Genomic DNA, 15,486 nt, shown 5'->3' on the forward strand with positions numbered 1-15,486 from the left:
TGAATCCTAAAGTAATTTTGGACGGAGAATTTAACATGTGATAAGTATGCATTCAACACCATCCCTGACGTTTGTAAATGTGTCATCCTTTTATTTTATTTTTGAACAAATCAAGTATTTCACCCACTCCCCTCTTCATCACCACATCATGTTCATGTATGAAACTGTATTTGACTTTACCAGTTAATTGAGTAGAGTGTGTGTAGGCTCGGAGTGAACCAGCTGGAGGATGCACTCCAGCCACTCGTTAACAAAGGCCTGTGTGCGGTGTTGGTGTTCGGTGTCCCGGCTAAGCTGTGTAAGGTGCGTATTGTTACGAATGTACTTTTTTTTTTCTTCTTCTTTTTTTTAACTAGCGTGTAATGCCTGCCTCTGTTCATCAATCCTTCTTTTTCTTTTACTTATTCGTTTCCTTTGACTGCAGGATGATCAGGGATCCAATGCCGACTCCCCCGACACTCCAGCGATACTTGCTGTACGGCGACTTCGTTCGGCCTTTCCCAACCTGCTGGTCATCTGTGACGTCTGTCTTTGTCCCTACACCTCCCATGGACACTGTGGTACATCTTTTATACGTAACATGTGGATTGTTCCTACATCAGAGAAACCTGGGCTCCTTAATCGTGTCAAAAACTTATTAAATGATGAACTCATTGGTGTGAAGGTAGATATTGGTGTCGTTTGCTGCTAGTTGTGGTTGCGCTGTGCTTGGCAGGAATTCTGCGCACAGATGGTACGGTGGACAATCAGGAGAGTTGCCACAGATTGGCGGAAGTGGCATTGGCCTATGCGAAGGCTGGTAAGATGTAAACACGATGTTCTGTCATTGTCGTGTTGTATGAGAAATGTACCAAAGTTTGGTGTTTAACTCACAGCCACAGTGTTGTTATTGTGAACTGTAATAGGGAGGAGGGGGTGCAGGTACTTGGTAATAGTGTAGTGTATGGAATTATGAAATGGAGGGTGGTTGTGGTAATGGAGGTGGTGGGTGTTGTGGATGAGTATTACTATGTTCTTTGTGATGCAGGTTGTCATGTGGTGGCCCCCAGTGACATGATGGATGGACGAGTGTCGGCCATTAAGCGACAACTAATTGAACATGGTCTGGGTAACAAGGTGGGCAATCGTTAAATGCTATAACTCACCGACGCTAAACTTACCTTTCCTCACCAGAGGTCCTTTCATCCATACATTACCACTCTTGCTTTGGTAATTCCTCTGCACCCTTCATTCCCCTCTCCCCTCCACCCCCCTTCATTGTTTTAATTTCCTCCCCATGCTTTTTCCCCCACCCCCATGCTACATTGATATCTCCTAACCCCAACACTGCATTTATATTCCCCAATACTGCTTTGATACCCTCTGCCTTCTGCATACTGCATTGATACTCTGCTCCCCCCCCCCCCCCCCAATACTTTGACACTGCCCATGCTACTTTGATCCTCCCAACTCTCCCAATGTTTTGATACCCCCTTCCTCACCCCACCCCCCCCCCCCCCCGGCCATGCTTTGTCCCACCAGTTGTAGTATAGGTTTTTTTTTTTTTGAACGTTTCATCAAATGAAGTATATTGTCACAACAAACCTGTGCAAAACCAATTGCCATGAACCCACTAGGCTCCTGTAATTGCGCTATAAAGCTCGGGTTTAGGTTTGCATCCAAGTTTTCGATTGCATAGAAGTTTAAATTTGCATCCTCATGAGAATCCAGTAAATCAAAAGGAAGAGTTGTATGCATGTAAAGTGGTGTTGATCTCATCCTTTTGGGACGATTGCCTTTTGAGTCTCAGTTGGTGTGAACCTTCATGCTTGTACGCTTTTCTCAACAGGTGTCTGTGTTGAGCTACAGTGCCAAGTTTGCTTCGTGCTTTTATGGACCATTCCGGTGAGCGGTTGGGGGAGGCGGGGGGTTTATGCTAATTTGTTTTTTTGTGGGGGGGGGGGGCATTGTTATATTCATCCAATTTAAACAAACTATTCCGTTGTTTTAGAGATGCCGTGCAGTCAGCACCGGCATTTGGAGACAGACGATGCTACCAGCTGCCCCCTGGAGCACGGGGCCTCTCACTACGAGCTGTTGTAAGTTCATCTGTCTGAGCATTTGACTGTTGTGTTCAAATTGCTGGGAAATAGCTTACCAGGGGCTCGCAATGAGCAAATATGATCCAATTCTTGCTTCATCGTAAGTACTCCTGCTAATTAGGCCTCAAGATAGCCATGTAAATCGACCCGAGTGAACTGAATTCACAAATGTTAGGTTTCTAGAACTGTGCATTGAGATTTGCTTCAGTCACCCTTTTTTACCTGGAATTTGTTTCACAAAACTGGATTTGCCTGATTTTTGTTACTGATTAATATCTGCCTCCATACTGCTATGATACTCTCTCTGCCATCCTCTCCCCCCTCCCCCACCCCTCCCCACTGCCAATGTTGCTTTGAAACTGCGCTGAGTAGATTTACTAGTGGAAGCGAATCGCAAGGTCACTCGGCCACAACATCCATTCTCTCTTGATTTCTTTTACTTTTTATTTTATCTGCTTCACATTTTCCCGTCGACTGAAATTATGGAGTATATTGAATGAGGCGAACTCATTTCAAGCACAGGCAACAAATGCTGATGTTGGGGTGGGCTGGTGTGTGATGCAGCTGAAGAGAAATTGGAATTTATTTCCCTCTGAGACTCGCATCGGGGTATTGCTGCATTTGCTTCAATTTTTCTGCTGAATGTTGCACAAATTTTCAATTCTCATTCGAATGAATTGCTGGCATTGTCTGCTTATGACTGACCGTTTGTTCGCTAATCTAACTGCGACCCAGTGGGTCGGTAATTGCAAGAACGACATTGCGAAAACTCGGACAAGGTGCTTAAATATAGGAGCTGTATTGCTGTCATCTTGAGGAATCTTTTAAAATCCAAACTCGCTTATCTATTTCAAATCACCTATAAACACAAAGTTTCAGTATAAATACCTAGAAATGCATCATGACATGGAAGCACAAATGCGTGCAAACACTCAGCGCTTTTATTTTTCTCAATCTTCTAATATCGCATCCTTTAAATCATAATTACCTGATTAAGCCCTACTTAACCCAGCCAGCAACCAATCCTGAACAAGTGGTTCGACCCTATATCCAAACACTTGTTGGAATTGGTAGTTGCACAAGTCTCTTGGTCCTACAAAAGTTCAGTCTGGCGCTTCACACCCTTGAAGAGTTGTGCCTTGCGGCAAGAAAGTAAGAAAGCAAATTTGGTGTAAAAACTATACCAGTGGCAATAGTTCAACCGATTGTACACTACCACCGAAAACATGTCTCCAAATGGCAAATGCAAAGTAACTCTATCTTGTGCGTCGGCCCTGCCAAATACAAAGCAAACTGGAAGCGCGTTACTCTTACACCATCTTTATCTCAGTCGCTGGCTGAGGAATTTGCCGTGCTTTTCAAAACTATAGTGTTGCCATTGGCAAAGGCTCTGGGACGAGCTTTCTACTGATTGTGATGAAATAATGGAATTTTGTTCTTTGCAGCCTCGGTGTTTGTCCTCGGTTTGCTCTTGTTCACGAGGATACGGCAAATAAAATTATCAGTTTATCCAACTAAAACTACTACAGCTACTGCTTTGGACCGGATTTGTTCAAATACGTTTCGGTTTCTTGCTACCCTTCTTGGAACTTTTGCGAATGTATCATTTGGTTATTTAACCAGTCTGTTCTGTCTCCTTTAACATCACTGTTATTTCAATTCAGGAAAAGGTCTCCACCAGATGTGCATGATTTATTACCACAGGGTTCGACCTATTTCCCTCTTACCCTTGGTTTCTCAAATTGTGGAACATTTCTTTTGCCAAATTACTGTAACATGCCGAGAGCAAATTCTCAGGCAGGTAACGTTTCAATCTGGATTAAGCAGATTCCCAGCATCGGAAAACGTGAATTACACAAACTCTTTTGCTCTGTTGAATGGTTAATACTTGAAACATCAGCTTGATGATCAACTTCCCCTCGAATTTTCATCCATTGTTCTACCGGTCTGCCGATGTGGATCGACACTCGTTTTCACCAGGAAGACTTGTTCTTTATTCTACACCCATTTGTATTAATTTGCCATAATATTAATCTTCATTGTTGCATCACCAATCCCCAAATAAATATTCATCCAGCTCACTGAAACCCCAATCCCTGACATTTGTGTATTGTGTGAATTTTTTATTTTGTTTTCGCTTTTGTTATTGCATGATCCCACATAATGTTCAACATACGCAATGTGCGCCGAACATCTGATGGGACTTTGAGCCGGTGCACCCATATGCTTGCATTGATTGCTGGTGGACGTCTATCATTGAAGATTATAGACGTAGGCAAGATGTAAGATGTATGTAGGCAAGATGTATGTAGGCAAGATGTCACGATCCCTAAGTTTGGGTGCCGGCACACCATCACCTTGGACCATTGCAGAGCCTGAAACCTGGCTGGGGTAAGGAACATTAACAACAGCTTGCGTTTCTGTTTGCAGGAAAGGGATGTGCGCGAAGGTGCAGACATGCTTATGGTGAAGCCAGGATTACCTTACCTGGACATTGTACGAGAAGTCAAAGACAAGGTAGGTATTGTGGAATCTTACAAACCTACCACGTGTCTATTTGCTTGTCGCAGAGCTCTACAAGAGATCCGCGTGGTCGTTCTTGTTGGGGGTCGATTTTTTTGAAATGTGTACCGTACAGCTGCCGGACTCGACCCACATGTATCACTTGACTAAACCTTTTATGGCACCGAGACAAAATAATATAGCCCCATTTTTGGTTTTTTTGTGGCCCTAAGACACCAGGCCTGTAGGCCTCTACTGATATTATACACTGCCTGGATTTGTTGTGCCAGATTTCCATTGGCTTTGTTTCCGTCGAGTTGTTACTCATGATGAGGGACCCCAAAAAATCTAATTATATGTCGAATAAAAATTACAAGTAAGGCTTAATAAAGCCTGTCGGCACACTCGGTACGTGCCTCCCTAAAAGATAGATTTGCATAATTTTTGAATAGCCCCATATTGGGGTTAAACAATCTGTGACCATGTGACGCATCAGCTCTTTCTGATACAAGCGTGGCAGAGGCTGTCATAGATGAGAGGTGTCAAGTTAATCTTTTAATATCACATTAAATGCGTGGTTTCCAATGGGCCCATTACATGATTTTGCCCCAAGTTGTGATCACAGTGCGGCCATTCTTGTTAAGAAATGTGCGTGACTCCAAGATTTGAGGCGGATGGAGGCCGTTAGGCCCATCAAAGCCTATGCTATTATTCCTGACTCATGGTTGTTTGTCCATGCTCTATCCTTTTCAACTGCCGAGCATCAAGCAAGGAAGCAGCACGTATCATTTTCACCCCTCGGCCCGAATTGGGCTAAAGGGTAGCGTCGTCCGGGCGTCCATCAACTTTTGGATTCTGTCAATTTCATGGAGAACGGCTTGTCCGATTAAATCCATTTTTGCAGTGTGTGTTGGGGTTGAATCGAAGGTTCCTTTCAAAAATGGGCGTGCTGCGATTTTCAATATGGCCGCCACGGCAGCCATCTTGAAATTGGTTTCCACCATGCATGGGCTGAGGGGTTACGCCTGCTTTGCGGTGCTATTTATATATTTAGCTTGAGAAAACGTACAGAAGCCTGGTACATACACGATATTTTCCGAAAATGTACTACAAAGACCTGGGCGAGTGAAATGGAGTTGCACAGGAGCAATGATAGTTGCTCTTTTGATGCATTGAATCCAACAATGACAGACAACTCTTCCTGGTTCAGAGATGTCTTGTTTGGATTCTTGTTCCAGAACAGACCGATATTATCAATGTATTTGTAAGCCTCATCTTGCAGGTGCTTCCCAACGAGCTTGGCAAACTCTTATTTTAAATAGCTTTGCCGCAGCCATGTTCACAACGGTACTTTCTCCCCACGCTGAAGCAGAAGAGGAAGGCTGTGAATAACGTTTAAGTGGCTCAGCTGTCCCAACTCTGTGTAAATGAAACTGCTTTGCACAGAAACCTATATTGAAGCGTCGGTCCACAAAGATCATGGCAATGGTTTGCTTCATCAACTGCTGAAACCAAACCAGTGAATCATCTTCCGTCTGTTGACATCTGCCTAGCCAACTGCGTTTTTTTGGTTTCTTTACCGTGACCACTTGTACCTCGTAACTTGCATTTGCACATGTTAACAGTGTATGCACAGATATGTTAACAGTCATCGATTTGCCAGTTTTGACTTGAGCCTCAGCAGTAGGCTTGCTCTCAAGCAGCCAAGCCTTTGTTTAGTATACCTTTTCTTTCCTTTAGGATCTATTTTTATGAAGTTAGATGAACATTGATTGATGCCACAGAGTGTGCACTCTCCGTGAAGATAAATAGATCGACATAATGGGTTTTCAGGGTTTACTCCTTGTTTGGCTTAGTCTGGGTGTGATGTATTCAGAAGCTCAGATATGAAAATCGCATTCTAAGCATTTATTTTGGTTAAGCCCATGGCTCATTGTCAGGCAACTGGTGTCTTGTCTAACTTGTTATTTCACTGTCTTTTTCTTTTGTGGAATGTGTTACAACATGGCACCTTTGATGTAGTGCCATGCCTTTAATGTAGTCTCATGATTATGAGCTGCCATGTCTTTTGCTCCAAGACATATCTTACTATAATTCACCAAATGTCCGTCCGTCCGTTCCCAGGTGCCGCAAAAACGGCTGAACCGATAGCAACGAAATTTTGGGTGGGTAATCCTGGGACCCCCTGGAGTAAAATAGGCTATATTGTTTTTCCAATTTCAGCTTTGGTCTCCAGCATTTTCAGATTTGGACTCCCGCCTAACGTTATTGTCCCGGGTACCACAAAAACGGCTGCACCGATCGCAACGATACATCTCCATGCCTGTGGGATTCCCACGGGTGACCCCACTAGTCTATATAATGGAGGGAAAGTATGTTGTAGGTTTCATATACTCCAAGAGGATTTGGCATCGGAAGGTGAAACTTTCAGGGATTAATGGGGGCACCCGGAAGTTGTGCCATCTAGTTTTTTTTTTTTTGTATTTTTTTGTATTCAAGATTGAGGCTCATTTAAGAGCTAGTTTTGAAACAAGAAAGAATTTCACCCATCTTTGCATTTTCTTATTTTGGGTGGAGAGAGGGGTGCAGTTGGAATTATCCCAGATATTTCATCATGATTAATTATATGTGCACATCAGCAGAATGCATGTTTTTGTTTCATTTACATAACTCGGGTTATTTTTATTTTAGGGAGCAATTGATGTAGCGGTCTGTTACTGATACACCACCCAAATAAGAATGTATTACACACTTACAAGACACCACACTATTACACACTTACACACTTACACACTTACACACTTACACACTTACACACTTGCACACTTGCACACTTACAAGATTGCCTGTAGGGCAGGTACTCTGCTAGTCTTTCCAATGCAGTGTTATTAAAACCTGCACATTTCTTCTCTAACTATTGCTGATCTTCGAGAAACATTTGGAGTACTGTTCTTTGTTTAAGCCTGGTGTTGGCTTAGCAGTTAAGGTGGATTAAGATCTTAGGGTCTTGAGTTTGAGACCGTCATGTCGTTAAATAACACCAGGTGTGTTTACTCAGCCTGTCATCCTTCTGAGATCGGCAAAATGAGTACCAGCTTATTGGAAATGGGGCACTGCATCAGTGGCACAGCTGTGCTCCCAGCAATGACGCAACCAACATATGAAATTATGATTACTGTCACTTAAGTTGTAGGAACAGTGCAAAGGAACCTGCCGATAAGTCGAGTAATTGGGCCAATCTCATTAGCAGTCATGCTGAATTCCACCACTGCATCTATGAAGGTTGCTTGTCTTTCCATAGACACTCCTGAAATGTCTGTCCTAAGCTGACTACCTTGCGGTGGATGGTCTGAACTAGATTAGTATATGTTGTCCACAAGCCTGATCTGAGACTTGACAGGTGGTGCACAGTTTTGTTGTGATGGGGTTGCAATTGTCTTCCTTGTGCAGAACCCAGTGTTCTTGGAAGGGGGTTGTTTTTTACCATGATCATGTTTACCTTTCATTTTTCTCTCGAATCGAGTGATCCTAAACTCTGCTTTGTGTGTGCAGTTCCCGTCTCTGCCGCTGGCAGCTTACCATGTTTCTGGTGAGTTTGCCATGCTGTGGCATGCTGCGCAGGCTGGAGCCATAACCCTACGGCCTGCTGTCCTCGAAGCTATGACCTGCCTCACACGTGCAGGTAGGGCCGAAGAGAGAAGGTGTAAGCCCTGGTGGGAAACCCAGCACACATTATGGATGCCAGTTTGCCATTGTCCTGCAATGGTTTCATTTTAAAATTCTCACCAGCGAGTCGAGTTATTTTGTTGCTTTCTGCCAAGTACCTTGTGAGCCGACATTGCCCCCTCTTGCTGTATGAGATGTGTATGTCACACCCTTAAAGACATTTGTGTTACTGTAGCATGACCCCTCCCAAAATACTTGTATACAAACCTGTTTTATTGGTCAAAATAAGACTAAAGAAGAAGAAAAAAAGGTGAATCATTTATTGTGTTCATTTTAACAAGTAGATGTACTTTGCAAATATTATTATTATTATTATTATTATTATTATTATTATTATTATAAGGTAATGGATCTATGACCTTCCTGAACCAAGAAAGAAAACGTTACTTTGGCAATAATGCCAGGACAATTTTTAATAATACAAAATGAAGCGCCGCATCCACGACGGAATAGAAATGACACCAATTATGAAATAAATAAATAATAAACGTCAGATAATCCTCTGTCCACTTAAAACAAAGCTAACCGCTCCTCTATAAAAAACTGCTTCCTGCTGCCACTAAACGAGGATTTCAATCGGATCCAATCCCAACTACAATTGATCCTTAGAGCAGTTGGCTTCTTGGGATAATCTTCAAAGGGCTCTTCCAGTCGATCACGAAGATGATCGTTTTGTGTGCACGTGCATGTAGTAGACATTGTTCCGAATTCATGTTATATTTATTCGGTTGATTCTGTAATTGTTCTCGGGTGTCATTACTTGTGACCCTAGCGGGGAGGTTGTCCCAATCGGGTATAGAACGTCGAACAAAGGCAGATTTGTCGACGTTTCCCCTTGGTTGATGGTGTTGAATGATCATATGACGTTTCTGAGTTTGTGTTTTACTTCTGCTAAAGAAGACACTTGGGGAGATTGTGACGAACTCTCTCAAGATCTTATAAACCCATTGTAAGTCTGCTGGCAGTGTGCTTCTGAGAAAGATGTTGCCATTTCACGTGTTTAACCATGCTGGAAACACTGCTTGTCTTGTGGTAGTTATTGCAGACATACCTGGCCCCTCGACGTTGTATATTCTCCAATCTCTGGATGTCCCATTTAGAGTGGGGGATCCGAAACACTTTTTTCTGAGGTTTGCATGCAAACAATAAGCTATCCTGCCAGTTTTGATAACCCAATAAAGGGTTAGGGTCTGAAAAGAGGATGATGATTGGGGATAACTGAGGAGAAGTTTCCTTTTGGAAGAGTTAACTCCAAATGTAATGTAGTATTTAACAATTTGCATAAAGTGTAGTTACCTCTACCACTGAATGTGGATAGAGGTTGTGTTTTCACCCATCTGTTTGTGAACATGATATATCAAAAAGTTGTGGACAAATTTGAACGAAATTTTGTGGAGAGGTTGGGTGTGTGACAAGGATGAATCTATTTGATTTTGGTGAAGATCTGAATCTGGATATGAGAATTTTAAAGATTTTTGAATGATTCTTCATCATCGAGTGATCGGGCCATTAACGATGTATCGCATGGTATTTCAAAAAGTTGCAGACTGATTCGGACGAAACTTGGTGGACAAGTTGGGTAGGTGACAAGAACAAGCAGATTAGAGTTTGGTTCAGGTCCAAATTCAGAACCGACCTGTCAGTGTGATTAAAAAAAAAAAAATCGTTAACTGTTCAGCCTGGCGGAGGTCAGATGCTCGCTACCGAGTGCAGTTCTAGTTACATTATGGTGCACAATGCTGCTTTATTTCGCTCAATAAGAATTCCTAGAAACTCTTTGGTCCATTTTCACATGATTGTGATGATGGTTATTCAACACGTGTATGTTGGTTGCATTGCCATCCCCTGGATTAATTATTTTAAGCTTAACTTTTCTGGCACACAAAAAGTTTATCAATTCGGCCAAACTCGTGTGACAACATATTTCTAATGCAGCCAGGTACGTGGGATCGGAAGGGAGAATTTAGCTCGGAATAGTGTGATGTCATCGTCTTTGGAAATAGTGTATAAACAAGAGAGAGCTTGTGCTGATTTCAGACATGTCAATTGCTTCCTTTCTGTTCAGTGGGCCTTGTGATGTTGTCAAACTATTTGTGTGGATGTGCTTCACTACGCTCCATTTTATTTTTCACCAACAGGTAAAAACCCATTCCTATCTTGACGATCAGCCTGTGTTGTGGAAATCAGGACCACCACCCCTACCTCCCACCCTCTCTCTCCCATGGACCTATGGGAAGAAGATTTCTGCTTTGATAAATGCCATTTTTTTCTGCATCTAGTTGGAAAATTTGGGTGGATGATGGTTTTATAACCACAACATAAATATCTGAAGGTCCCATTGAATGAAATGTTTTTTTTTGTAACCAACTTCCACATTCTCTTCAATCTCATTCTTCACTACAGGTCTTCAGGACTGCTGTTCACCACCATCTCAGATCATTCCCCATCCAAAACCATCATCATTGTACCGTCTACCAAGCAGTGATGACTCAATTTCCATCTCGCTGTCTGACAACATGGACCAACTTCTATCCACTCATCCCAACTCTCTCTTTTTCATATGTGGTGACTTGAACTGTCATCATGCCAGCTGGCTGGGTATGGGTACCTCTCACACCAGCCATGGCATCTCAGCAAAGGACTTCTGCGACTCATTGGACCTGACACAAACTAAATTTCCCGACCCGGATCTCAGTCAACGGAACATCTTCTCTTCCAGACTTGGTTATGACCAACTTCCCTGCATTTGTCTGCTGCTCTTCTTCTGCTCCAATTGGTTCCTCTGATGATTTGCTTGTTAAAGTGGATATCTCTGGCCGTTCTCAGAGAGCCTCCTCAGCATCGAGGAGTATGGCATTTCATTCAGGCCGACTGGCACGGCCTTCAAGCAGCCATCATTCATCTGGACTGGTCTCCCATCTCTGCTGCCTCTGACAGCAACTCTTCCTGGGAATTCTTCCAAAGTAAACTGCTCTCTCATGCACAGATTTATGGACATCCTGTACATCCTGTACATCCTGTACCTGTACCATCTCGGCTTCAGTTGTCATACGCTTCCTCCTGTCCATGGTACACTGAAACTTGTGGTGAGGCAGCTGCCCTGAAACAACTTGCCTTCGCCTCCTGGAAGGCAAATCCAACTGAAGGCATTATGTATTCCTTTCACCAATCTTGGAACAAGTGTGTGTCTACCCTCAGTAGAGCCACGAAACAATATATCTCTACTCTCAAGACTGGACTCTCAAACCTCTCTCCCTCTTCCAAATCCTGGTGGCATCTGGTCAATATGTCTGGTGTTTGTTCCCCATCCATCCCCTCGCTTATCCTCAAACATTGACACAGCTGACACCACATGTGAAAAAACTGAATGCCTCAACTCTGTGCTTGCCTCAAAATATTGTGTCCCAAAAACATCTCTCTGTACCCACCTTACCCAGTCATACCCAGCTGCTTTTGGACTCTGTGTCCTTCTCTCCTGACAAGGTGGAGAGGTTTTTGTCAAACTTCGACTCTGATTCTGCAACTGGACCAGACGGCATCAGCCCACGGGTCCTAAAATCCTGCTCTGCCATTCTATCACACCCTCTCTCTCTTCTCTTCACCCTCTCTTTTGCTCAAGGTCTTCTGCCATCATCTTGGAAATCAGCCAACATCACCGTTTTACACAAAAAGGTGCAAAAACAGATCCTTACAACGACAGACCAATCAGCCTGCTCCCAATCATCAGTGAAGTCATGGAATCCATCATTGCTTTGGATATCAAATCCTTCCTCTTCTCCAATGGCTTGATCTCTTATCAATTTGGATTCAGACCACGTCATTCTTCTCTGGACATGCTGCTTCTGCTGTCTCAACAATGGATGGCGACCCTCAACGCCAAACAGGAAATCAGAGCTGTCTCCCTTGACATTTCACGTGCCTTCGATACAGTCTGGCACCCCTTTTTGCTCGCCAAACTCTCCTATGGTATCCATGGAAATCTCCACACATGGCTTGCGGACTTCCTCTCTGGTTGTAGTCAACATGTGGCCCTCAATGGATTTCTCTCATCTCCCCTTCCTGTTCAGGCTGGAGTTCCTCAAGGCAGTGTTCTGGGCTTTTTCTGGTCTTCATCAATGATCTCTCCGACTCTGGAAAATCCTCTCTATCTTTTTGCTGATGACTCCACTCTTTACCTCTCCATACCTCATCCCTCAGATCGGCAGGCAGCAGCCTCCTCTCTCTTTGCAGACTTGGACAAAATCAGACTGGTCAAACAAGTGGAACATGTCTTTCAATCCTGACAAATCTCACACTCACTTTGTCTCTCTGAAAAGACTGTCTGGACAACCCTTCCATCTACTTTCTCAACAATCCTCTCCAAGAAGTTATGTCACTCAAGCGTTTGGGTCTCACTATCTGCCATGATCTTTCCTGGGAAAACCACATTTCAAAGCTGGCCTCCAAAGCCAGTCGCCAACTGGGCATCCTCAGTCATGCGAAGTCCTTCCTTCCTTGGCACACCTGAGCTCCTCACCACATACAAGGCTTTCATCCATAGCTTGATGGAGTACTGCCCTCCACTCTGGGCTGGTGCTCCTGCCTCACCTAGCTCGGCTTCACCCTGTTGAAACCAAAGCTTTCAGAATCATTGGAATCTCCCGCGATGAAGCTGATTCTGAGAGGCCTTTCTCTCTTTGAAAATCTCTTTCGCGGGATTGCTGCCATCGATATTTTCAGGTGGAAAGCACCCGGTTTGCAGCAATAACATGCACTTGTGACTTCGAAGATCAGGCCAATGTCCGACAAAATCGGGTGCAGACAGACATTGATTTGTATGACCAGCCGCTACTGGAAGTAGTGTGTGACCTTTATCATTGTTCTACCTGAGATTGTACTCGCTGTATCCACAGTTTGCTTTTTCCTTATTTTGACATATTTAAGTCACTAATGTGGAAATTACGACACACTGAAATATAGAATACAACGATGAACGAAAAACATAGGATTATGGTGATATATTAACTGGAATTTTTAAATATCTAAACCATGTATTTTGCCTCTCGATAAGTGGTCATCATGTATGAAGGGGAGTAAATGTCAGCCCCACTCCACTGTCCCCCTAAACCTTTTCAAAACAGTTGAGGATCCACGAATATGACTTTTCTTCCAACGGCTTCAGGAAGGTCACCCACCATTGGGAAGAATATGTGACACTGACAGTAGACCGCATGAATAAGGACGAACATGTGTGCTATGATTTGCTAGACAGGACCGACCATTATTGCTCACTAATTACGATGCTCGTGTCAAATATCCTGTACCATGGCTCCATTACAACAATCATTTGTTTGTGAAAAAAGCAAATCGAGCAGACGTGTAGTTCGCCCCAATTCCGACGCACACCATGCACTCTGCGTTCGGCGAATTGTAATCAAACGGATTGCTGTCGATTTATTGAAGCGTCCCTTGGTTTTGCCTCCAAAATCGATGCCGTTTTGCGCACATGATACATCTACCGGTGCCTTGTGCTTGCGATGATGGAAGGAATCCAAGTCGGGCCCCGATCGTTGCATCGTGAACATTTGTCTTGTCCTTTCATGCACATCCTCGACAGCCTTTGCGCAGATTTTATTTATTTTTTATTTTTACTTTTTTAGTATTTCCTCAGAATTGGTTAAGACATTTCATGTGGTCTGCTTTTAACTCTTCAACATGAAAATTGTCTTTTTATTTTCTCTGTGATTTACTGTGTGTTTGGACGGGAGGGGGGGAGGAAGCTGTGGTGCATGCCGAGCTTCGGGATTTATAAAAGCCTGGTCCATCTTGCATGCGCCTGTAATAAATTGATGGTGTCTTACCGTTTCCAAGTGTTCCCTTTGTAGAATAGAAAGAAAAAAAAAACCACATGGGTTGCACCTCCTTGATTTCTCAGTGATGCCACTGGCACATACACCCTTACCTGGTTTAGTTTTTCTGCTCTGCCACCTGATACTAATGCATAATTGAACCGATCATCCTGCCCATGGCCCATGTTTGCCATTCCCACCTTTTCTCCCCACAGGTGCTGATGTAATTATTACATACTTCACTCCCCACCTGCTGGACTGGCTCTCGGAGAAATAGGGTTCAAACTGATCAAGATCGATTTCTCAACTTCTAACGACCATCCCTCGACTCCCTCTCTCTCTCTCTCTCTCTCTCTCTCTCTCTCTCTCTCCACCCATTAACATCCCACCAGCTGCACACAGCACGTATGCCATCTGCCCGACCACACGGGAACCCGTCGAGATGCACCTCGTGCTCACCTGAGCATTGCAACCTTTAAACTGCAATAATTAATATAATTATTTCCTTGTACGACTGATCTGTTGTCGCGTTTGTGTGCTAATTAGCCTCGGATAGCGGTAGTTTTGCACAGTTTAAAACTGATATTTCTTTGCCCGTTTTGCTTTTGCACAAACTTCACAATGTCTAAAGAAGAAAACGAAAAACGCTAAAAAGGTGCAAAAGGCATCCCGAGTAATCTTGATGGTGCAAAGCGACCTCTGAAGCAACTTCTCCCCCCATCGCTTCCATGTTTTTGTGCTCGTCTGCTCGAGTTTGTGTGGGTCGCCTGTCTAAGTAACCCGAACTCACTTGGTTGGTGTGGAAAGCGGGCCGGAAAGTTGGAAACACTAACATTGTTCCCAAAATAAACTTTATTTGTTAGACTTTTGGCAGTTTCGGTCTTCTTTTTTCTGGTCTCTTAGGGGAGGAGGATGATACTTGTACACCGACGTGTTGCATCCATTGGAGATGTTAATCTCTATTTGATTTGTTTATTGGAGCAGTTATGGTTGTACAGTGTTGGTGCTTTTATGGTGGCATTAGCCTCACAGCCAGCCTCGCCATCAGCGTCTGGTGAAACTGATATATCATGCGTGTTGCAATTTCATATTGGACTCAGAAACTTATTTCTGCCTCCACTGACAGTCTCCAGAGGCAGTGTTTTTGGGTTGTCCGTCCATCCGTGATAGGTTTTCCTTACTGCGATCACTAAAGAACAGTTGAAGGGATCCAAGTCAAACTTGGTACAGGTATGTGCAGGGTGTTTCAAAAAAAGTGGATAATTTCAACATTTTATTGTAGAAAAATTACAAAAGGTAGCAAGTTCAGTTATGCATTGAAGGAAACCATACACCATGCCATTTTAAAA

At 43.5% G+C, this 15,486-nt stretch overlaps 1 protein-coding gene across 6 annotated transcripts in view; it reads left to right on the forward strand.

Annotated features, from left to right (window-relative positions):
- ALAD (aminolevulinate dehydratase) overlaps window positions 1–15,005 on the forward strand; it is a 43,775-nt gene extending 28,770 nt beyond the window's left edge. For all 6 annotated transcript variants that reach the window (XM_068110692.2, XM_078774138.1, XM_068110691.2 and 3 more), the window contains 9 exons: window positions 207–303; window positions 425–560; window positions 716–799; window positions 1,028–1,116; window positions 1,829–1,884; window positions 1,991–2,078; window positions 4,512–4,598; window positions 8,136–8,265; window positions 14,353–15,005. In XM_068110692.2, the coding sequence (XP_067966793.1) occupies window positions 207–303; window positions 425–560; window positions 716–799; window positions 1,028–1,116; window positions 1,829–1,884; window positions 1,991–2,078; window positions 4,512–4,598; window positions 8,136–8,265; window positions 14,353–14,414 (829 nt within the window). In that variant the 3' untranslated portion in view covers window positions 14,415–15,005. The remainder of the gene's footprint in view (window positions 1–206; window positions 304–424; window positions 561–715; window positions 800–1,027; window positions 1,117–1,828; window positions 1,885–1,990; window positions 2,079–4,511; window positions 4,599–8,135; window positions 8,266–14,352) is intronic.
- The last annotated feature ends 481 nt before the right edge of the window (window positions 15,006–15,486 follow it).

Source organism: Myxine glutinosa, chromosome 3 (assembly GCF_964187855.1).
Source record: "Myxine glutinosa chromosome 3, kmMyxGlut1.1, whole genome shotgun sequence".
NCBI classification, from domain to species: Eukaryota; Metazoa; Chordata; class Myxini; order Myxiniformes; family Myxinidae; genus Myxine; species Myxine glutinosa.